The following is a 16,465-nucleotide window of genomic DNA, read 5'->3' on the forward strand; positions in this document are numbered from 1 at the left end:
TTTGTGGCACCCGATTCTCAAATACTCAAGCAGCCCATCAATTCCCTGCCTCCCCCTCCACCAACCCTCAGCTGCTGTCCAAAGCCTCATACTAGACAATTAAGTATGTGCCAAAGGGAGGGACCAGAGAGAGGGGGCAAAGTTTAATAATTGAACCAAGCGAGCTGGGAGTATTTAGTCCTAGCACTTCGCTCCCTGGGAGGTCTTCCAGCCTGAGCTGGAAGTGAGCAGAACGCCGGAGACGTGGGAACCAAACACTGCACAGAAATCTCTGCCCGTCTCAAGAGAAACCAAACTTGGGGAAAATGTTTGCAGTACACTTGATGGCGTTTTACTTCACCAAGCTGAAGGAGGATCAAATCAAGAAGGTACGGACTCAGCAAAGCTGAGAGATGCCTGGTTCTTTCTTCACTGACAAAACTAACTGATACTCTTGACTACATCAAAAAAGATTTAAGAGAGCAAATTATAAAAGATACAGGGAACATGTGACCAGTAAAAAACTCGTAGAGGGGGAAGAGGAAGTAAATCCTCCACACCACTGGGCGTTGCATTATTGTCCTGAGTCTTGAATTTCACTCATAACTTCCTGGAAGATACAGAAGGGTATGAAGAGAAAGTCTTTAGGAACTTAAAAAGGGTTGTGTTTGATGTGATGTAAAGGATGTTTGGGGGGAGGGCTACAAAGGAAAGGAAAGTCATTTTTAAATTTTAAAAAAAGTTTTAAGACTTTTGACACAGATCTGATTCTTCATGTGTTTGAAAGAATATAAAATGGGCTGACCAAGATGGGTATGAGTTTTAATGTACAACAATTGACATATGCATTATTGGTATGGGCTATTTGCAATGGTTTGCTATTAATGGTGTGGGTTTTTTTTTTTTTTTTTCCACTCCATTTTATCTAAGAAACCTGTGTACAAAATTCATTCCAATGTGTGCCAGTAAAAGGTGGTCAGGACTGAACTGGGCAATCAGGATTCTCTCCTGGATGCCCAGAATATTCCAAGCCTGCCGCCCTGGCCACACTGGCTGTTGTCCTCAGCAGCAGGGTCCTGGCATGTAGCATTTCTCAATTTACAGATAACAGAAGTTCTCCTGGAAGGAGGATTTACCCAAGGTAACCCAAGTATTTAAGGTGGAACCCAGACTAAACCCAAGTCAACTGACTCCTCCAGCATTCTTTCTAATGTGCCATGATACCTCCCTGCTTTCCAAATTGAGAAAGAGGGAACATGGCCCTTATAGCCCTCTTGTGCTTGGTGGGATAAACTCCCACAAAACTATTATAGAGTTGGGTTAGCCATTGCAGCAATTTTTAAAAAAAATATAAATCAATTAGGTTTCATCTGCCTTTATTTTCATTTGTTGATTAGATTCATGGAGCCCTCTGCTGGCTACTTAAGAAGGCAAAAAAGCCCTGTACAGCCCTGCTCAAGAATTAACTTTCTCTTATTACCATCTTCTTAAGCAAAAAGGAATTTACATGTTGTGTCACCAACTCCCAAGGGGTGTCTTTGGAACCTTGACACTCTTAGGTCTGCAAATCCATTTCCTTTCCTTGAACCCTTTGTAGTGGTTAACCTGTTGTCACACCATAGGGCGGGACATGTTTGTTCAGCAGCCCTGGTGCAGATCAGGAGGCCCCTTTGGAAAGGCAGCCTCCACTGGTCTGTTCCTGTTCCAGGGGTGGGGGGCGTGTATGTCAGTCTTCCTCAATGCTAGGAGCCCATCCTCAACTCCCCTCAAGCCCTCCCTACCCCCCACAGCCCCAGGCAAGGAAGCTTGTGAGAGTGAATTGAGCAAGGGGAGTCAAGTAGCATTTTGCAGCTACCTTAAGCAGGTCCTGGGGTAGTGTGGGAGGTTGGTTCCTGGATCATTGCGGTGAGTCACAGGTTCTGAGAACACTGTAGTCATCCACCCCTCTCTGAGAAAACACACCTGGTCAGAAGGCAGGGGGCCCTTTCTCTCTAGTGGTCAAGTAGGCAGGCCCCTACTGAGTTTCTGTGCTTCCTGCCTTGTCTTGATCCCAGGCCATGCTTGCCTATGAAGGCTACTATTCAGACCCTGGAATAATCTTTACAAAATCTTCCTATCCGAACATTAAAACAGAAACAAAACAAAACAAACAAACAGACAAAAAAAAGCAAGACGAGAAACCACTCTTGACAGTTTCTTTTCCGATTCAATATATTGACATCATTTGACCTATTGATAGCATTGGGCCAGGCCTGGTCACTGACCTGCAGACTGTTAGTAAGGGAAGGACTGGTTGGGTTTTCAATGTGTATTTTTTACAGTTTAGTAAGTCAACATTACGAAAAGTAGAAATGTTATCTTTCACAAACACTGTCATCTTTGCTGGGTAGAAGCCCTCATCTTTTTTTCATGGTATGTGTTTTTTACAGTTATAATGTACATACAGTTCTGACTCTTGCTTTCTTCACTTATTGTTATGTTGTAACCAGTTATCTACATTTTTCCATTATCTTCATAATTTTCATTTTAATGTTTTCTTAATAGTAAATCAAATGGACATACTATAATTTATTTAAACTTTTCCTTCTTGTAGGACATTTTGTTTACTTTCAAAAGCATTTTTTGCAATAAAAATATTGCTAGGATAAATATTTGTGTATACCTAAAGTCCTCCATATTTAAGATTATTTTCTGAGGATAGATTCCCGGAAATGAAATTACTGGGTCAAAGGCTTGAACCTTTTTATGACTCTTGATCTTGACAGGAGACCTTAGGATTAATTGATTTCTAAGGCACCTTCCAGCGCACACATTCTGTAATTCAACAGTATTGAGCTTTAAATATGTGAATTTGCTCTTCATAAATTAAATGTGCTGCTGCTTGTTAGCTCTCTTGTTTAGAAGGTAATCCATACTACGGTCTGTGAGTCACTCCCAAAGTGGGCTTGTTTTTCTGCAGCATGACCACCGTCAGTGCCTGCGACGTGTCTGGTTATATGTGCCTAAAGGTGACCTGTTTGGGTTTAAAATAAAGCTTTTTTTTTTGTCCTGACATATGGTATGATTCACTCTTCCATTCTAGCTATTATACAAGGTGCTATGGAACATAGAAAGAATAAACAAGAAACAGCCACTAACTTGACATTTTTTCTCGGGTTAAACTGCACCTCACAAACGGTCCCTACAAGGCTGCAAAACCCTTACTTGCATGGAAGGGATGGCACTATGGACATGCCTGAAGAAGCTCACTGTACTCTGGGGCCTGAGTGAAGATGAGAAATAGGTTCAGGAACACTGTCGAAGGGGCTTTGGCGTGATGAAGGGTCAAGTTCAGTTCCCATGTAGGGCATCCCACCCTTCCAACAGCCAATAACTTGAGTCACATCCCTTCTGTTCCAGCAGTTTTCTGGTTGAGTATGACTGTGCCAACCGCCAGCCAATTAGTGATAAACAGACTCAGGCTGATCAGGAAGCCCTTAATGAAGCATGACCTGGTTACAACCCTGTCCTCTCAAATCTGCTGAAAGCCCAATTGTCTTTTTCTTGTTGATGGTTCTCTGACAATTGCTTCTGACCTCCTAGCCCCTGGATTCATGTGCCATTTTACTGGCTTGGGTCCCTGCATTGGCACTGGACTGAGCTGGGTCCCTGTGACCCCTGATGCCTGGCTTATGCTCAGGCACCCATCTTCTGAGAAAAGTGATGCAACCCCCACTCTGTTTTTGGTGTAATTTGTCTTTTTGGCTTGTGGATGGCAGATGGAGCTGCAAACCAAAACTAGACAGTGGGGGCAAGAAGTCTAGAGACTGCTTTATATAGTTCCAGTTTTGCTTCTTAGCAGCTCTGGTTAATGACATTTAACAACTCTGAGCCTTAGATTCCTCATCTCTAAATTAGGGACAAGAATTTTGGCCTTACCCGGCTGCCTCAAGAGATTAGATGAGAATAGATGAGATGTCATACATGAAAGCACTTTGTAGACTGCAACCCAAGGTCTTAGCCTCAGATAAAACTGTGGAGATGCACTTTCTACAGGAAGCTTCCTGGCATCAAGCCTCCTTGAGATTTGGATGGGTGGAGAGAGCTCCCAGTAAATACAAAACAGGGGTGGCAAACACACAGTGCAAATGCTACTATGCTACTATCCCTCCTCCTGGCCCCATTGGTTGATCCATCATGTGTCTTTCCTAGTGAGCCCTGGGAACCCAGGCTGCCACCACCAAAATATTAACATTAGCACAGGGAGGAAACTGTTCTGCTGTTCTTGATGTAACATATGACCCTCAACTGGGTTGGGCACAGCCATAGTAATCTTTATAGCTTCCCTCCACTGGGACAATGGTCCTTTGTCTCAATTTCCTGCTTATGTTCGTTTATTTGAGTAACGTCCACTCATCTCCAGCAGCAATTTGAGTTGGCTTTAAAAGTTAAACATCATCTAAATTAGAACAACCTCAGTTAAAACAGAATGAAAATTTTTAGATTTTTCATTTAGGTTTTAGAAATTGCAGTTGAAAGCTGAATTTAGCTCTGAACTTCTTAGCAGCCAATAAACAAACATGTTTGGATATATATTTTCATCATCAGAGAAAAGAAAGCTTCCATGTTTAAGAGTCTAAGATTCAAGCTGTATCCAGGCTTTTCCAGTGGAGAGCAATGGGACAATGGTGGGGACACTGAATAGGGAATTAGAAAGCATGAATCCTCATTTTCTGCTCCTCCAATGTCCCATCAGAAAAATGGGGGGGGGGGGGGTTTCTTTCTCAGAGTTTGCCTTTCAGAGGAGGCTATAAATCCCCATCTCTACAGCTTTCTGTTCCATTCTGTTCTCCCAACTCCCTTCCATGTCCCCAGCTTGATATGGTGTCAGGTAGGGAGCCTTTGGGAATCCACAACACAAAGCTGTCCCCAGAGTCAAGATTGCAGCTTTGCAATGGGTGTGGGAGTTTACAGCCTCGACTGGAAGGCAGGTGCCCCCAGCAGCCAACCCTGGTCACCCTGTTATCTGTTCCAGGTGGACAGGTTCCTGTATCACATGCGGCTCTCTGATGAGACCCTTTTGGATATCATGTCACGGTTCAAGGCTGAGATGGAGAAGGGCCTGGGGAAGGACACCAACCCCACAGCTGCAGTGAAGATGCTGCCCACCTTTGTCAGGGCTATTCCTGATGGCTCAGGTGAGTGGGCCTGGGGACTGTCATGGATCCTGATCCCCCTGGTTCCTTCCTGACTGTTGGATCTTGAAGTTTGCTCCTGGTCCCCAGCTTACTTCTCTCTCTCTCCACATTCTCTCTTCCCATCTTCCTTGACTATGCTTCTGTCTTACTGAATATCTTTTGGCTCCATGGGCAAATACACCTTGCTTTCTCTCTGCCCGCCTTGCCCTCACATTGTCTCCTCTCCTGCCATAGCATCCTTCTCCATCTTAGACTTCGACCTCAGTGCAGAGGACACTGCTTCCGTCTGAGCAGCATCTTCTTTTGGGTTAGTGCTTTTGGGAGACTCATTCACCCTGAAGTCTGGGAGAGTGTCCCCATTGGACCCACGAGGGAAGGGTCTGTGTCTTATTCACCAGTGTTCTGAGCAACTATCATAGGGCCTGATGCATACTAGACCCTCAAGTATTTGTTGAAGGAATAATAAATGGCATTTCACTCTCAGGCATCTAGATTCTAGGTTATAGACAGAGGCATGATGTCATAGAAAGAATATTAAGTGATAATTCAGGAAACCTGGGTTCTAGGCCCAGCTCTACCATTCACCAGTGACCTTAAACAAGTTTCTCCATCTGTAAAAAGAGAGTTGTCCTATCAGTTAGTTTCCTAAGGTTGCTGTAATGAATCACCACAAACTTAGTGGCTTAAAACAACACACATATATTCTTTTTTTTTTTTTTAATCTTCATTTTATTGAGATATATTCACATACCACGCAGTCATACAAAACAAATCGTACTTTCGATTGTTTACAGTTCCATTACATAGTGGTACATTCATCACCCAAATCAATCCCTGACACCTTCATTAGCACACACACAAAAATAAAAAGAATAATAATTAGAGTGAAAAAGAGCAATTGAAGTAAAAAAGAACACTGGGTACCTTTGTCTGTTTGTTTCCTTCCCCTATTTTTCTACTCATCCATCCATAAACTAGACAAAGTGGAGTGTGGTCCTTATGGCTTTCCCAATCCCATTGTCACCCCTCATAAGCTACATTTTTATACAACTGTCTTCAAGATTCATGGGTTCTGGGTTGTAGTTTGATAGTTTCAGGTATCCACCACCAGCTACCCCAATTCTTTAGAACCTAAAAAGGGTTGTCTAAAGTGTGCATAAGAGTGCCCACCAGAGTGACCTCTTGGCTCCTTTTGGAATCTCTCTGCCACTGAAGCTTATTTCATTTCCTTTCACATCCCCCTTTTGGTCAAGAAGATGTTCTCCGTCCCACGATGCCAGGTCTACATTCCTCCCCGGGAGTCATATTCCACGTTGCCAGGGAGATTCACTCCCCTGGGTGTCTGATCCCACGTAGTGGGGAGGGCAGTGATTTCACCTTTCAAGTTGGCTTAGCTAGAGAGACTGGGCCACATCTGAGCAACAAAGAGGCATTCGGGAGGAGGCTCTTAGGCACAACCATAGGGAGGCCTAGCCTCTCCTTTGCAGCAACCGTCTTCCCAAGGGTAAAACCTGTGGTAGAGGGCTCAACCCATCAAACCACCAGTCCCCCATGTCTGTGGTCATTTTAGCAACCATGGAGGTGGGGTAGGCCAATAGCCCTGCATTCTCCACAGGCTCCTCAAGGGGGCACTACATCTTTTGTTTTTCCTTGTTTTTCTTTTTTTTTTTTTTTTTTTGACTTACCCTTCTTTTTTAAATCAACTGTATGAAAAAAAAGTTAAAAGGAAAACAAACATACAATAAAAGAACATTTCAAAGAGACCATAACAAGGGAGTAAGAAAAAGACAACTAACCTAAGATAACTGCTTAACTTCCAACATGTTCCTACTTTACCCCAAGAAAGTTACCTAATATAGCAACATTTCTGTGAACTTGCTCCTACTATGTCCATCAGAAATTAACAGACCATAGTCATTCCTGGGCATCCCCAGAACGTTAAATAGCTTATCTGTTCTTCTTGGATTATTGTTCCCCCTTCCTTAATTGCTCTCTATTGCTAGTTCCCCTACATTCTACATTATAAACCATTTGTTTTACATTTTTCAAAGTTCACATTAGTGGTAGCATATAATATTTCTCTTTTTGTGCCTGGCTTATTTCGCTCAGCATTATGTCTTCAAGGTTCATCCATGTTGTCATAACACATATATTCTTTTACAATTCTGGCGATCAGAAGTCCAAAATAGGTCTCACTAGGCTCAAATCAAGATGTCAGCAGGGCTGTGTTCATTCTGGAGGTTCTAGGGGAGAATCTGTTTCCTTAACTTCTACAGCTTCTAGAGGCCACCTGCATTCCTTGGCTCTTGCCTCCCTTCCTCCATCTTCGAAGCCAGCGGGGTAGCATTTTCAAATCTCTCTTTGACTGATTCTTTTCCCTACCTCTTCCAAGGACTCTTGTGATTATATTGGGCCCACCTACATATTCCAGGATACTCTCCCAATCTTGAGGTCAACTGATTAGCAACCTTCATTCCATCTGCAACCTTAATTCCCCTTTGCCATGTAACTTGACACATTCATAGGATCTAGGGTTTAGGATGTGGACATCTTTGGGGGCTATTATTTTGCCTACTGCAGCCTAGAACACTCTGAAGGGATCTATGAGGTCCCATCCAACTCCTCCATTCTTAGACTCTGGGCAGACCCATGAGAGGGAATGGAACTGATGTTTGCTGAGCACCTACAGTGGCCATGGAGTATCTGGGACTCACTGTCTCACACAATCCTAACAAGAATCCTGTGGTGTAGCTGTTATCCCCAGGTCAGATGAGAACACCAAGGACTGAGGGGTTTCCCCCAAAGTCAGGGTCCTAGTGCCAAAACCAAGCTCCAGCAGGAAACTTGGGGCCCTAGAAGGAGCAGGGCTGAAGTTTGGGGAGCTTTCAGGGGCCCTTGAATGGGTTAGCTCAGTTCTGGGGCCCTCTGGGGCAATGCACAGGTCCAGATTAGCTTGGCCCTGCTTATTGTGAGGTCCCTGGGAAAATGTGATGGGAAAAGCCTTGTTCCTTCACTGGTGGGTGGGCAGTAGGGGTAGGCAGTGCCCCACCCCGGAGGAGCATAAACGTTGGAGAGAGGAAATCTCAGCTCGGTCCCCGACACTGCTCACTGAGAGTGTGCTGAGAGGCCATGGTCCTTGACAGATCATCCAGAAAAAGTGTTTGAGTCAACATGTGTTCCCTGACTCATGGGGTGTTGAGGGGTGGGGATACCAGGGCTAAGTCCTCCTGACTTCCTGTGCTGTGGCTCTTCCTCCAGATACAGATAAGGTGTGTCCCCAGAAGCAAGGGAAAGTAGCCTTTGATGGTCTGGCAGCTTCAAGGGCAGGGTGTACCTTCCTTGTGTTGGCTGCTTCAGGCAAGTTTAGAAGTGAAACTAACAAAGTTTTAGAAACTCTTTGCTCCTCGGGCCAGGAGACACCTGCTTTCTTTGCTGTGTCCTTAGAACCTCTCATCACATAGGAAATCTCACCAGTGATTCTGATGCAATGAGGTCCCTGGGTCCAGAGTCCTTAATGAGCTGGATGCCCTTGGCAAAGTAGCCTGTGCTCATTAGCAAAAGGCCATGGTCAGCTCCTCTCACCACCCTGCAGAGTTGTGAGGATCCAATGAAGTCATGTGGATGGAGTGCTTTGAAATCTCTACAATGGTGCCCCAAGTCCTCAGTAGCTCTTGTGAGATGATGGTATACTCTCATGACAAATGAAACATACAATAGAACTCTCCTATTCCCTTAAGTCTTACATTTAAGAAATGTGTGCAGTTTCCAGAGGAATCCTTCTGAGTTTGCCTTTCTCTGTAGTTTCTTCTCTTCATCAGTTTCCACTCAAAAGGGGAGTAACCTGCTAAAACCTCAGTCACTGCCCAGCCTTTTAGTGGAGGAGCTGTGATAGACTCTTCTTAGTCAGTGTCAAGGGACTTAAAAATGTGTTATCATTTGTGCCTTCTCCTCTATCATCGTGGGAAGCCCCCATTGCGTGACTCTGAAGGTAATTAGGATTTTGTAAGTCTGACCCTGGTTGGTTCTCCTCGTGGTCTCTGTCTCCAGGCAGGCCTCCTGGGGCCAGCCCAGGCCCCCAGTAGCCCCAGCGGTCTGCACTATGATCCACTCTCTTGGGAGGTCGTTTTCTTAATAACTGCTTTAAAGGCCCTGATGGCCCCACTGCTACAGTGGTCCTCTCTTTCTTCCTGGGAATGGCCCCCTTCGTGCTGGGCTCAAATGAGTCTTTTCTCTGGAGTCAAAGTCACTGAAGGATGGGATCACACCACAGGGTTTCAGCGACATAGCATCATGAGTCACTGAAATGTTTCCATGTAGACATGAAACTAGGCCTTAGCCTATCACCTCCAACATGAATTGTAGCGCAGGAACCCCCTCTTTTGTTCTGAACCTCTTCAGTCCATTCCTGGATGGTGCAGCAGTGTTTTTCCAAAATCTCAATCAGAACTTAGCACTCCAGTTCTGCCACTTTCTGGATAAAGCCCAAGCTCCTTGAGTAGGGGTGGCCTTTCCAAATCCTTCCTAATTTAATCTGAGACTAGCTGCCAGCCAAATTCTGTCACAGCCTCCCTCATTCCTCAAAAGCACAGCTCTGCATGCTCTCTCGGCCCCCCATTTCTTTGCTCATGGTTTCCTTTCCCAGAGACACCCCCACTTTCCTACCCCCCTCCCACCACCCCCCCACCCCCTTGTCTGGCTGGCCACCTCCCTCCCATCCTTCAGCACTCAGCTCTGTATCAACTTCCCTGGGGACCTGCCTTTGAGGCCTCTAATTTAGCTGCCCATCCCTGTGCTTATTTACTTGCCTGCATCCTCATAGACCCTGCCCCCCCACCCTGGGAAATCGATGGTCTTTTATAGCTGCATCCCTAGCACTGGATAAACCATAGTATCCAGTGGCACATAGTATCCAGTGGCACATAGTAGGTGCTCAGTAAATGTTTGTACATGGGTTGTGTGATCTACCCTACTTCCTACCAGTGTGATAAACATGAGTGAAAGCATCTCTTGCTTGGTACATAACAAGTGCCTAATAAAAGTTGCACAGGGTGAAGTCCCTGGATTCCTTCACCAAATAATAAACAGCTCCTTAAGGCTCCTTTCGGGGCAGCTCTGGGAAGATAAGAGTCTCGCTTTCCAGATGTCTCCACACAAACAAGAGAAGGAGCTGGCTGGGTCTGTAGTGAGGACATTAAACCTTTAACTTTGCTCCACAGAGCAGCCGCAGCAGCAGCACCTGGGCGCTTGTTTAGAAATGCAGAATGTCAGGCCCCACCACCGCTGAATCACAACCTGCACTTTAGCAAGATCCTGGGAGATTCACAGACACATTAAAGACTGTAGAGCCTTGCTCCAAATCATCTAGAGATCTGGCCGCAAGCTCTTTGTTTGCCAGGAACAGGGAAACCCACTCAAGTGGGGTCAAGGAAAGGATGATTGTTGTGGGAGGACGCTTGGAGCAAGAAGGGAGACAGACGGGATCTCATGGGAACCCAAGGGCAGGAACCGTGGCACATGCAGGCCTCCAGGGGACTGGGATGCAGGGTTTTCCTCCCCATGATTTCAGCCCACCATGTGGCCACCTTGGCTTCCAGCTGACTCTGTTTTGGGGGGACCCTTCTGTTTCACTTTTTACCACCTACTAGCAACTTCACTCTGTGTTTTTCACTTCTCATTTCTCAAGGAGTGAATCTGATTGGTCAGCAGGCCCCGTAAATCCAGGCAGCAGAGGCTGGAATTACATGGTACACAACAGGGCCACCTAAGTGCTAGGATTTGTGGGCCTGCTGGTTGAGGGTTTGCCCACCTGAATGCCCATCCCGTATTTATGTTTGAAGCTGAAGGCACTGGCTGGGGTCCTGGGGAGGAATTCTGGCTGGGCTCTGAATCAAAGTCCTCAGGGTGGGCTGCATCACACACATGTGACTCATTTTCATCTCTTTATTAATAGTGTCTGTATTAGTTTCCTACGGCTGCAGTACCAAGTGCCACAAATTGGCTGGCTTAAAACCACAGAACTTTAGTCTCTTAGAGTTCTGGAGGCTAGAAGTCTGAAATCAAGTGTCAGCAACATTCATTCCATTTTGGAGGCTCCAAGGGAGAATCCGTTCCCTGCCTGTCTCCTAGCTCAGGTGATTATCAGCAATCCTTGGCTTTCCTTGGCTTATAGAACGCTCACTCCAATCTCTGCCTCCACCATCACATGGCATTCTCCCTGTGTCCCTGTGTCTCTCTTATAAGGATACCAGTCATTGGCTTAGTGCCACCCTAATCTAGTGCCACTGCCCAAGAGGGCTTTTGCAGCCAAAGGACCAAAGAAAGCACCGGACATATTCTGAGACATGTGCTTTTATTTTGGGGCTTACCTACAGGGTGGGAAGTTGGTCACATTGCCCTGAATTCAGGAGCTACTCTGAATGGTGGCGGGTTCAAAGCTCAACAAGAAGATACTCTGCAAAAGCAGGGGGTGCCAGGGAGTGGTTTGTAAGGGTTAGGACAACGACACTCAAATGGGTATGCAAGGAGCAGGGGTCTAGTGACACTCAAATGGGTATGTGAGGAGCAGGGGTCTATTGATGTAGAGAGGGATCAGTTGTAGTCAACAGGGAAGAGGGGAGGATTATAGATTATCCTCAGGCAGTTTCAGGGAGTAGGTAGTTTCAGTAGGGAGGCAAGCTATAGATAACATTCAGCCCCGGAGGCCTGATTTTCTAAGGAGAGTAGATCAAACCTTAAGTGTCCTAGGTCAAGCAAGCTGCTGTGTGCAGTCTTCAAGGCATTTGGGGAAAGCCCTGGGCCTGGGGCTCCCACATCTAGTATGACCTCATCTTAGCTTATTCTGCAAAGACCCTATTTCCAAATAAGGTCACATTGTGAGGTTCCAGGTGGACAGGAATTTTTTTGGGGGGGCATTGTTCAACCCAGTACAGCATCTATCTTGAGGCAGGCTGGGTCATGATACAAAAGGATTTGGAGTGATGCTGGACTAAAAAGTTAAACATCCTTGGCATCTTGAGTGCCATCATTTAGTTCCTGTCTCTTCTTCTCTCCTGGAGTGTTTTCCCTCTGTCCATCAGATTGAGGCCTGTGTGGAGCTGGTTTCTCTTCCCTGTACACCCTTCTCCTCCATGCCTTTATCTATGTTTCCCCATGCCCCCACCCCCACCCCCATGCTTGGAGTATCAGCTCTCTCTCTTCCCTGCTATGGCTTGCTAGAATCTGTTCCACCCTCAAGGCCCATTTCTAATACCACCTGCATGAAGTGGGTTCATATTTGTCTTTTCCAAATGAACATGCATGTTTCCTACAGCACAGTCCAGTGAGAAGGGCTCCAGCTGTGGATTTAGCCACATAGGGGCTACTCCCCATTTCTGTCCCTTACTGTGAAGGCTGCAGATGACTGCACTTGGAGCTGCTGCAAATGTGGATAATGATATAATGATACCTATTGCATGTGAGATTTAATGACATTTATTGTATGTCCAACTTCTTGGGCAGAGCTTATTATAATAGTCTCTCAATAAATGGTGCTTTTTTTGTGTGATAGAAAATGGGGAGTTTCTTTCCCTGGATCTCGGAGGATCCAAATTTCGTGTCCTGAAAGTACAAGTCTCTCAAGAGGGTAAACGAAATGTCCAGATGGAGAGCCAGTTCTACCCAACGCCCAATGAAATTATCCGAGGGAATGGCTCCGAGGTACTCGGGCAGGCGGGAAAAGGCTTGGCAGCAAGGTTACAAGTATCTGGGCCTCATCCCAGCATCCTTTGCCTTCTCTCCTCTGTAGCTGTTTGAATACATAGCTGACTGTCTGGCTGACTTCATGAAAACCAAAGATTTCAAGCATAAGAAATTGCCACTCGGCCTAACCTTTTCTTTTCCCTGCAGACAGACAAAATTGGAAGAGGTAAGTCTGGTTGGATGGAGTTGCTGTGCAGGATTTGGGGTCTGGGGCTAGAGAATGTGGGCATGTGTAGGAGTTGGGCTGGGAACAGGAGGGCCCAGGTTACCCAGCTGGAGTTTTTTTGTTTATCTTTTTCTTTATATTAACGATGAGGTGGAAATGTGAGGCCAAGAACTTGGTAACCAGCTGCCTTGACTTTATAGTTTACATGGGCACAGCCCAAGTCCGTAGAATCATGCCTTAGTTCAGTTACTCTCAAACCTTAGTGTGCATTGAAATACCCTAAAAGACTTATTAAAAATTGATTGCTGGGACCCACCCTGGAGATTCTTAATCAGTGGGCCTGGAGTAGGACCCTAAATTTGCATTTCTAACAAGTTCCTGGGTGATACCCATACTGCTGGTCTGGGGATCACACTTAGAACCACTGACATAGCCGATAGAATAAGAACTGAAAGGCTGGGGAAGTCCTTGGAGAAGGATTGAGGTGGAGTCATTGGGTGAAAATGTTACTGAGCAGATGCAGAGCCTGGGGTGTATGGTCTCAGCTGTCCCACTTGAAAGGCATGGTTCTCTGGCGATTCATCTCTGTGTGCCTCAGTTTTTCAGTTTGTAAGCAGAGTGTAGCTAAAGCTGAGCCTAAGGAAATCTGTGAAAATAAATAAGGGAACATGTAAAAGGACAATGAGCTTTCTGGGGCCAGGAATCAAGTCTCCCCAGGCCACTCCTGTTTGGGGTGGTTGCTCCTGACTTACTGCACACATGGGTTATAACATCCAGGTGACAGTCAAATCATGGATACCTTGCAATCAGGGACTTCCTAGTTTTGGGCCTTGGGATGTTTTTGATATTGTTGGATTGAGCTGCTTATCATGTGCATAGTGGAAAAGGAAGGGACTTTCAAGTCTCACCTTTGAATCACTGCTCAGCACAAACTATAAAATCCCCTTGGACAAGTTGCTTAACTTCTTGAGCCTCTTATTTACTCATTTTGAAACAGGGTAAAAGTAGATAGTAAATGATATCTACTTGCTGGGCTGAAGCTTACACATGCAAAGTGTCTAGCACTGGGCCTGGTGCAGGGATGTAGCATGACTGGGCTATAATGACCCTTTCTGTATTACTTATCTCTTGGTGCATTTGTGTCTTTGTCTTCCAGTTCAGTGGGATTTTTTTGGAGGGAAGTCACTGTTTTGTGCAATTCTTCCTCCCCATCCCCAGGGTTTCTAGCACACCATCCTTTATTTAATAGATACTTGATAACTAGCAGACCATTGAAAAGTGTGAGAAACCCTCATTTATATGACTCCATTCAGTGAGAATTTGAGATCAACTATACAGGAGATGGGCTGAGGTTTATCTCTTCATTATTTTATGAAGAGAAGTTTAAAAAATAGTATGAAGAAGATTAAATGAGGCAAAGTGGAGTTTTGCTCTGAGGTGTCATTGTCTCTCTTGGCTAGAAGAGCAGCGGCTCCGGCAGTGACTTTCCAATGTCCTAGGAAGTGCAAGGAGGAGTTGGGATCGGGCCTGGGTGTCGGATTCTGTAGCACAGGTGGCAGAGTAGGAGTATGCCCACTGCACGCCAGATATTTAAACAGCTCTTACTCTACTCAAGCTCAGGAACAGAGACGTCAAGGGGAAGGAAGCAAATTCTCAAGCTATACTGTGGGAGCGAATCTGACTTTGGGAATCAAACTCATACATTTTCTTGATACCTGAGGGGTGAATCTATGATTTACCTCTTGGAGATTTGGGCATTTATCTAAGTCAAATACCCACCAGTATCTTTCTATTTTAATAAAGGCTTTTGTACTGTACTTTGGATTTTGAGGCTGTATCTTGCACTGTGCTAAACTCTGTATGTGCATTATCTCAATCTCATTAAAGTTCCAAAACAAACCAAATAAGGTTATTATCCCCATTTACTATTTGGGAAAAACAGCAGCTCAGAGAGATTAAGAGGCTGCCTAAGGCCACACAGTCAAGGGTGTCTGAGTTCAAGTTCACGAACTCCCTGACCACACTGCCTTTCCAGAAAGACACAGCTCTAGAACTTTGTTTAAAATGTCAGCAGGTGCCTGAAAGCATTTTTACCAATTTTCTGTCTTATCACAATAAGAAATTTCCAGTAACATTTAAACTAGAGAAAGGAGCTCAGTTGTATTGTGGAAGAAGGAAATGCTTTTTCTCACCAAAGTCTACTTGATTACTTGCATTTTACAAAATTTCCTCCCAAACTGCCTTTCAATGAAGTCTAAAGATAAATAGAAAAGCTTCAACCACAAGGAAATTCCTTAGTTATAAAAAACTGCATGTGAGCTCACACTGAATAGCTAATTAACCATGGCTCTTCTATTGATGGGGATTTTGTGAGCACTAAAATAAGAGCTCTTGGAGAAGGAAGGGTCTGCTCACCAGTCAAGTGCAGAAGGTATTTGGAAGGGATCTTCATCAGGATATGTGACTAAGAGGGCCTCTTTGAGCAGCTAAAAATGATTAAAGAGGATAAAGGCATGAGAATTAAAAGAGGAAGTCACTTTTTTAAAATGAGCTAACAGAAAAATCTTAGCCAAAGAGAAGTTTCTTTTTTGTGTGTATTTTTTTTTTAAATGCAAAACTATAATACTTCTTTGGGATCAAAAATAAAAAAAGAAAGAGAGAGAGTAGGAACTGAAAATTTTAAAGACGAAAATAGAAACCTCCTCTAATTCTAACACACAGAAATATCCACTACTGTAATTGTGGGGTTTTCCTTTTAGTCCTCTCTGTAATAAATATTGGTGTTACAGTGTACATATAGATTTTAAAAATATGATTATGTATTGCTTTTTTTTGTTGTTGTTACTGTTTTTCCCCGGTAGCATTATATAACAAACACTTCTCCTCCACTCTCCCATAAACTTTCCCCCTAATAGGTCTCGCACTGTCTTAGCATGCTTTCTTGGGAGATGCCAAGATCTCTCATCCCCTATCAGGTGAAGCAGGGTCTATTCCCACAGCCTATGAAGGCGGAAGTTAGGGAGAGCTGCCACCAGGTGGTGCTGTGGAGCAGTGAAAAAAGCCTGGTGGCCGATGAGGCGTCAGACCCCAGTTCTAGCTGGGCTCTCTCCTTTCCCTCACAGTGAGACCTTGAGCTCTTAAAAGAACTGGGGTGATTCGGCCTGGAGAAGAGTCAGCCAAGGGGGAAGCACCTGAAGCAGCTATCATTAGCATCTGAGAGCCTCCTTCATTTTGACTGGATCTGAAATCTTCCCACAGGGTGTCCTGCTTTCATGGACGAAGAAGTTTAAGGCGCGGGGAGTCCAGGACACAGATGTAGTGAGCCGTCTGACAAAAGCTATGAAGAAACACAAGGCAAGGAATTCTCCTCTGCACGGGTGCTCTCCAAGTCCTAGCCCCATCTCTG

The 16,465-nt window shown here is 45.0% G+C and overlaps 1 protein-coding gene across 3 annotated transcripts in view; it reads left to right on the top strand.

Annotated features, from left to right (window-relative positions):
• The first annotated feature begins 217 nt into the window (after positions 1–217).
• Positions 218–16,465, top strand: part of HKDC1 (hexokinase domain containing 1) — a 55,324-nt gene continuing 39,076 nt past the window's right edge. For 2 of the 3 annotated variants that reach the window (XM_037804376.1, XM_037804377.1), the window contains exons 1-5: positions 218–368; positions 4,994–5,156; positions 12,703–12,851; positions 12,940–13,059; positions 16,318–16,413. In XM_037804376.1, the coding sequence (XP_037660304.1) occupies positions 306–368; positions 4,994–5,156; positions 12,703–12,851; positions 12,940–13,059; positions 16,318–16,413 (591 nt within the window). In that variant the 5' untranslated portion in view covers positions 218–305. Of the gene's footprint in view, positions 369–4,993; positions 5,157–11,259; positions 11,288–12,702; positions 12,852–12,939; positions 13,060–16,317; positions 16,414–16,465 lie in introns of those variants that run through there. The other variant, XM_037804378.1, reaches the window with a different exon arrangement.

Source organism: Choloepus didactylus, chromosome 15 (assembly GCF_015220235.1).
Source record: "Choloepus didactylus isolate mChoDid1 chromosome 15, mChoDid1.pri, whole genome shotgun sequence".
NCBI classification, from domain to species: Eukaryota; Metazoa; Chordata; class Mammalia; order Pilosa; family Megalonychidae; genus Choloepus; species Choloepus didactylus.